Raw genomic sequence first — 7,500 nt, forward strand, 5'->3', positions numbered from 1 at the left:
CTAGCATACATACAGATGGAAAGGTAAATGGTGGGTAAATGCAATAACATGCAAAAAAAAAATCACAGATGTGCAAAACACAAATAGGTTGATAGATAGTCTGGGTAACTAATATTGTTGCCTATGGAGCACAGCAGAGTTTAATCTATCTGAGTAAAACAAACTACCTGTTTGCCACCAGGTGTCGACCACGGAGCAACGTCCTCCCCCAACCACTCTGTGGTACCACTCCCATGCCTCCGTGTTGATGGGCTCGCCCACTGGGGAAGGAAAAGGACAGCTATTGAGTCAGACAGTTTTTAGAAACTGCTTTAATGATAGACGTCCTGGTGGCATGGCGGTCTATTCCGTTTCCTACCAACACAAGGATCACCGGTTTGAATCCCCGTGTTACTTCCGGCTTGGTCAGGCGTCCCTACTGACACAATTGGCCATGTCTGCGGGTGGGGAGCCGGATGTGGGTGTGTGTCCTGGTCGCTGCACTAGCGCCTCCTCTGGTTGGTTGGGGCGCCTGTTGAGGGGGGAGGGGGAATTGGGGGGGAATAGCGTGATACTCCCGCGTGCTATGTCCCCCTGGTGAAACTCCTCACTCTCAAGTGAAAAGAAGCGGCTGGTGGCGCCACATGTATCAGAGGAGGCATGTGGTAGTCTGCAGCCCTCCTCGCATCGGCAGAGGGGGTGGAGCAGCAACCGGGACGGCTTGGAAGAGTGGGGTAATTGGCCAGATACAATTGGGAAGAAAAGCCCCCCCCCCCCCAAAAAAAATAGTTTTAATGGTGAATGTTATTATTGATTAATTTGGTGTACCTTTTGTGCTATTGCACAGAAATCTCACAACAATGAATCATGTGAATAAATATGGCTATGGTCAACCACTTTAAACTATTTTATTTAAGCCTCCTACACAATAAAATCAGTGAACTTTTTTTTCCTTTTAATAAAAATAACTGCATTACAGTGCTACGTGCAGTTTGGAAGAACTTCAGCCGTTTATCTTGGCAGAAAACCAGAATTGTATTTGAGCCTGTGTTTCGGCGCGTGTTTATGTGTTGGGGGGGGGGGGGCTTTCTCCTTGCAGTGTACTGGGTGCTGTTATGACGCATGTGCAAGACAAAAGCCTGTTGGCATTCACAGCTGGCTTCTCCTCCAGGGGAAAGTATGTGACCTGTGTGCCTGCTTCAGGGGAAATGAGCCAAGAGAGCATCAGAAAGTCATTGGGACCCACATCGGTTTGCGCTGTGACTGCACTCTACACTTCAGTGTGTTCACCACATCCCAAATGTACGTGGTGATCAGCTATTGCACAGCCTTGGTTCAAATTGTCAACGGGTTGTGCAGCTGATACGTTATGCTATACTTCTGTGCATGAGGTATGATTTATTTCCAACCTGTTATCTGCACGAAAGTGATGTGAACAACAAAACAGACACGCCGCCCCTCAAGCGAGCGAGCGGGCGGGCCCTGCAACATTCGCCAACATCCGCCATTACTGAAGATCCTCGGTAGATATCAGTTTGCTGTGACATCGGTGTGTGTGTGTGTGTGTGTGTACATGTTTAACTATCCTAATGTGGACCAAATGTCCTCATTAGGATAGAAAAACCAGAAACCACCTACCTTGTGTGGCCATTTTAGAGGTCCTCACAAGGAAAAGGGTCTATTTTAGGGTTAGGACTTGGTTTTAGAGTTACGGTTAGAATTAGGGTTAGGGTAAGGTTAGGGTAAGGGTTAGGGTTAGGGTTAGGCATGTAGTTTGCGTGGTTAAAGTTAGGGTTAAGGGCTAGGAAATGAATGTAGTCAATGAGGGGTCCTCATGAGGATAGTGAAACGAGTGTGTATGTGTGTGTGTGTGGCCATGTATAATGTACTTTGTCTCGGTCTTCAGTCTCTACTCAGCAACCCCAAGCTGGTATTTCCTGTTATGCCCCAGGGAAGCGTACATATTTACACACAGCGGCCTTCAAACGCGCGTCATAGTGAAGTGTCTCTAGCAAGCTGCTCCACAGTGCGCGACCCATGCACATGTGAGGGTATTTTTAGGTACTTGTCATGACTGACATACCAGAGCCCAGGATTTTCAGTGAGGAGCGATCATATTTCTGCACCCACTGGTCTCCGTACTTCAGCAGCAGGCGGATTGCGGTGGGAGCCCCATAAAACTGGTTGATCTTCAGTCGTTGAACCATCTCCCAGTACCTCCCTGGGAACAACAGAGCAGGCCTCCCTTAGCATGGCGCTCAAACAACGATATTCAACAATGCGTCATGATCCATCTGGAGGGGGACAGATTTGCACATCACAGGGCATTTTAACCACTTTGAGTCTCCTTTATAATAACAAGCATCTACTTAGAGGTACATGGGGACAGCTCCTAATTTTAGAATGGAAACAGTCAGTTCAAGTTCAGGTAGAAAAAGCTGTTCACGCGCCACAAGTCTAGTTTATAGCCCTTCATAGCGGGCCTGTTATTTGTGTACCTACTCACTTCATAAACTCTGAAAAGGCCAATAAATCACTTCGTCTCAGTTTCAGAATGTTTGTTTTTTTAATCATGATGAAGTGAAAGGCTCTCGCTCCTTTCACGAAAAATTCAGATGCCAACCGGGTACGTGAAAAATAACGTTGGCTTTGTATGGCTCATAAGCCTTTTGTCAGAATATGGCCAGAAATACCAACAACACAATTGCTGTTGGTTTACTGCCAGGAGTTGGTTCTCTCTGATTACGAATGCCCCATTTAATTTCGGGAAGTCTATCCATCTTGCACAATCAGGGATGGGCACTGGGCAACATGCTCCAGAAAGGAGCGGTGTGGGTGCAGGTCTTTGTTCCAACCAGGCAGTTGCACTCCTGATTCTATTAGCCAACCGATATCAAAGAAGGTTGGATCAGTTCATCTGGATACAAAGTTTACTGGCAGAGACGTTTCATCACTCAACTAAGTGATGTCTTCAGTCTAAACTGACGGCAGGTGTCCCCACCCCTTATAAACGATAGACGGCTGCACATCGACCGAAACCAATGACCAGTTTCATATGCCAATGTGTGTGTGTGACCATTGATCATGTGTACAATTCACAGAGGATCAGGGATGGTTGCAATCACAGCATTGTAAAATGGCGACAGATATACTCTTAGCGCCGCCCGGTTCAGGGATGGTCTATTAATATAGACAAAACATAGATGGCCTCTTTAACTCCCTGATTTTCATACCTGGATTAATTAGCATGAATCATGACATAGTCAAACCAATAGTCTTTTCTAGGGACCTAGCTTTATAGACTCAGGTGTGTAACTGCTTGGTTGGAACAAAGACCTGCACCCAGCCCTTTCTGGATCATGTTGCCCATCCCTGGAAGTATATCTTAAGATATGTCAGAGATCGCATTGTCGGGCATCATTGTTACACCTCTCTTTCGTTATTATGATGGAACTTATTCAGATGGCAAGAGACCAAAAATAAAGGGCAGCAAATAATAATTTTAAAAAATGCAGTCCTTTAAAACGCCGGGCAACCAACACGGGGATCTTCTGTTCGAATCCCCGTGTTACCTCCGGCTTGGTCGGGCGTCCCTACAGACACAACTGGACCTGTCTGCGGGTGGGAAGCCGGATGTGGGTATGTGTCCTGGTCGCTACACTAGCGCCTCCTATGGTCGATCGGGGCGCCTGTTCGGGGGAAGGGGGGCTGGGGGGGGATAGCGTGATCCTCCCACACGCTACGTCCCCCTGGCGAAACTCCTCACTGTCAGGTGAAAAGAAGTGGCTGGTGACTCCACATATATATCGGAGGAGGCACGTGGTAGTCTGCAGCCCTCCCCGGATCGGCAGATGGGGGGGAGCAGTGACCGCGACGGCTCGGAAGAGTGGTGTAATTGGGGGAGGGGGGGGCTGCTGGGCAGCTGTTAGCATTCATACCTGGGTCGGGATATACGGGAGTGCTCTCAAACAAGACAGTGGTTCCCCCGTTGGCCAAGGGCCCATAGACGGTGTAGGTGTGTCCTGTTATCCAGCCGATGTCCGCCACGCAGCCAAACACGTCCCCATCATGGTAGTTAAAGACATACTGGTGATCAGAAACACATTGAGGACAAGGAGTGTGTACGGTGAGGGTGAACAGTGGGATTCATCTGGCAGGAAGACGAGACGCCATGCAGTCTGGCTTTGTTTCGCAATGGTGCAAGATCATGGTTGCTTTGGATTGGAGCAGAGCGGTCCTAGCAGGTTATGTGTTACTTACGTACGGAGTTGTGCGATTTAACTTTGGGGGCAAACAGCCACTTCGAAATTTAACATGCGGCTCCTACTGTGTGTTACTTACTGTAACAGGAACACGTTTAAACGTGTTTCACACATTTTGCTGATACGGAGATATTTGGCAACAACTTGGTGTTGCTTAATCATCAACACATTTTAGTGTTTATGATAAAACGCCTTGAAAATTGAACCTCACTTATTAAAATGCAAAATGCTACTCTTTTTATTTTTGTTTTTATTTTTGGATCTTTCACCCCTTTTTCTCCCCAATTGTATCCGGCCAATTACCCGACTCTTATGAGCCGTCCTGGTCTCTGCTTCACCCCCTCTGTCAACCCGGGGAGGGCTGCAGACTACCACATGCCTCCTCCGATACATGTGGAGTCGCCAGCCCCTTTTTTTCACCTGACATTGAGGAGTTTCGCCAGGGGGACGTAGCGCGTGGGAAGCTCACGCTGTTCTCCCCAGTTCTCCCCTCCCCCCTGAACAGGCGCCCTGACCAATCAGAGGAGGCGCTAGTGCAGCGACACATACCCACATCCGGCTTCCCAACTGCAGACACGTCCAATTGTGTCTGTAGGGGCGCCCCACCAAGCCAGAGGTAATACGGGGATTCGAACCGGCGATTCCCGTGTTGGTAGGCAACGGCATAGACTGGACACCGAAAAAGTCACTCTAAACTACAAAACACACTTTTTGTTTGATTGTTGCACGATTAGATACACCGTTACACAAGTCACTGGATTGTCAGTAAGATGAGACATGCATGTGCCCCTGACCGAGGCATGGCAAGAAGAAGTGGAGTTGGTCCCCGGGCGCTGCATGGCTTCTGCCCACTGTTCCTAGCTACATGGCTGCCCACTGCTTCCAGTGTGTGTTGGGATGGGTTAAATGCAAAGGATGAATTTCCCTACGGGGATCTTATCTTATCTTATCTTATCTTATCTCATCTTATCTTACATCCTGTACAGATTGTCACACTCAAAAATTATTGATGAAATAATTGTCAATAAAAGTTGGGCTTCATTAGCATAAATATGTCAAGGAAGGGAACCGACATAAACATTTTACAAATCTACTCATACAGAGACAGTACTTGTTTGGCCTCACCTTGTGTGTGAGTAACGCGTAAAGCAAGTATCCCGCCTGTGTGTGGACCAGTCCTTTAGGCTTCCCTGTGCTGCCTGATGTATAAAGTAGGAATAACACGTCTTCGCTGTCCATGGCAGCAGGTTCACACACCACATCCTCCTTCTGCAGCTCCTGCAGAGCAGAACTGCTTTTTATGAAAACTATACCATTAGAAAGGGGTAAAACAAAGGTGAAAAAATAAATTGTTGTCCGGAGAAAGTAAACTTCACTTTCATGGCATTGTCGATGTCATGTTGACCTGGCATATGAATGCTTGTAATGCAATGGGCTACTTTTCTTATCATCTCAGCATGAAGATGATTGGTGTGCTCCTATGAAAACCCTTTAGAAGGAATTTTCAGGGAACTCCGTGATACCTGGACACTGAAGACAAACATGGCTATGGGAGCATTGGCATTCTAATCAGGTTCAGCTTGACTGTGTGCTGTCTCACCTCCTCCAGGAGGGCGTCCCTGGATGTCATGCCTACTGGATTCTCTGTCCTCAAAGCAACAAACACCTGTTTCACTGAGGGACAGCTCTGGACTGCCACATCCACTGTCTTCTTCAGCTCAGCGACCTTTCCTCCTCTTACGCCTTGGTTGACTGTGATGACCATGCTGGACTGGGCTGGAAATATAGTTAGGGAGAGAAAGCCGACTGGTGAGGAGGATTTTTTGGAGGTTAACTACATTGGTACTACCGAATTCCCTTTATCCGTTTAAAGGGACTGCAGTCTGTTTTAATGAGCTATTGCAGTCATTTGACCTGACCCAACATGTTTTGGAACAACATATTTCATAAGTATGAACGCATACTCAACCTTGTCATGTCCATGTGTACTGATATCAGAATAACCACTGTCAATTATGTTGCACTTTCAGACCATTATTGTGTTTTCCTCACAGCTCTCTTAGCTGCTGATTGAGCTATCCCCAGTAGACATGTCAAGAAACAGCATTTCTGCAAAACATCACTGCAGTCTTTTCAAATTTACTTTCTTAGTGTAAAGTCTTCCATGTTGCCTTTATCTGAGAGCAGCACCTGTAGTGACCTGGTCAACCTGCCAGCTTTAGTTGTCTTCTGTTTGACAGTATCAATCATGCTGCACCACTAAGATCTCAAAACGTCTTTAGCAAACGTAAAGCCCTGTGGAGAAATGCCGAGATTGTAAAGCAGCTCAAAAGAGACTGCCGAAATGCTGAGAGGAGGTGGGGAAACATAAAACTGCCCCTTGACTGAGACATTTTCAAAAACACCCTCAGGAACTACAACAGAAGCTTGAAACAGGCCAGAAAAGAATTCTCAACTCTTATCAACAACCAAAAAAAAAAAAAAAATTATCCAAAGCACAGTATTTTTTCCAACCATTAATAAACCCATTGGCCCCTCCCCTGCAGTTTCTTCTGATACTTCCTCAATCACCAAATGCAATGAATTTGCCTCAATGACAAAATTCTTAACTTCAGACGCAGTATCCCATTTACTAACATCACTGCTAAGTAGGACATACCTCCACCATTGCATTTCGCCCCTGTAGACTTCAGAGATCTTACTGCTGCTGTAAATCAACTTAAGTCCTCTACCAGCCCTCTCAATCCACTCCCAGCATCCTTTTTTAAATCTGTATTTAATTTTTGAAAAAGACATCTTGTTAATAGTAAACAATTCTCTCTCCAGACTGGTACCTTTCCCCACTGCATGAAAACTGCTGTTATTAAACCACTTCTAAACAAGAACAACCTGGACCCAAATGTACTCAAGTAACTAGTATAGGCCCATCTCCAACCTCACCTTCCTGAGTAAGATTTTTGAGAAGGTTGTATATAAGCAACTGAACTGCTATCTTACAGACAATAATATCCATGATAAATTCCAATCTGGCTTCTGCATGTGTTATAGCACAGAAACCGCTCTTTTAACAGTTGTTAATAACATGATGCTCAATAGTGACAATAAAAAAACAACAGTCCTAATACTCCTTGAACTAAGCTCTGCATATGACGGTGGATCATGGGATCATGCTAGAAAAGCTAAGAAACTGAGTAGTTCTGTCTGGCATGGTTCTCCAGTGATTTGAATCCTACCTGCATAACTGTAATTTCATTGTCAC

The 7,500-nt window shown here is 46.1% G+C and overlaps 1 protein-coding gene across 3 annotated transcripts in view; it reads right to left on the bottom strand.

The window, feature by feature from the left end:
• Positions 1-7,500, bottom strand: part of LOC130124955 (acetyl-coenzyme A synthetase 2-like, mitochondrial) — a 19,170-nt gene that overhangs the window by 7,592 nt on the left and 4,078 nt on the right. For all 3 annotated transcript variants that reach the window (XM_056294333.1, XM_056294335.1, XM_056294334.1), the window contains 5 exons: positions 5,842-6,017; positions 5,367-5,519; positions 3,918-4,065; positions 2,063-2,200; positions 168-260 (listed from right to left, as the gene is read on the bottom strand). In XM_056294333.1, coding sequence (XP_056150308.1) covers positions 168-260; positions 2,063-2,200; positions 3,918-4,065; positions 5,367-5,519; positions 5,842-6,017 — 708 coding nt within the window. The remainder of the gene's footprint in view (positions 1-167; positions 261-2,062; positions 2,201-3,917; positions 4,066-5,366; positions 5,520-5,841; positions 6,018-7,500) is intronic.

Source organism: Lampris incognitus, chromosome 15, assembly GCF_029633865.1.
Source record: "Lampris incognitus isolate fLamInc1 chromosome 15, fLamInc1.hap2, whole genome shotgun sequence".
Lineage (NCBI taxonomy): Eukaryota > Metazoa > Chordata > Actinopteri > Lampriformes > Lampridae > Lampris > Lampris incognitus.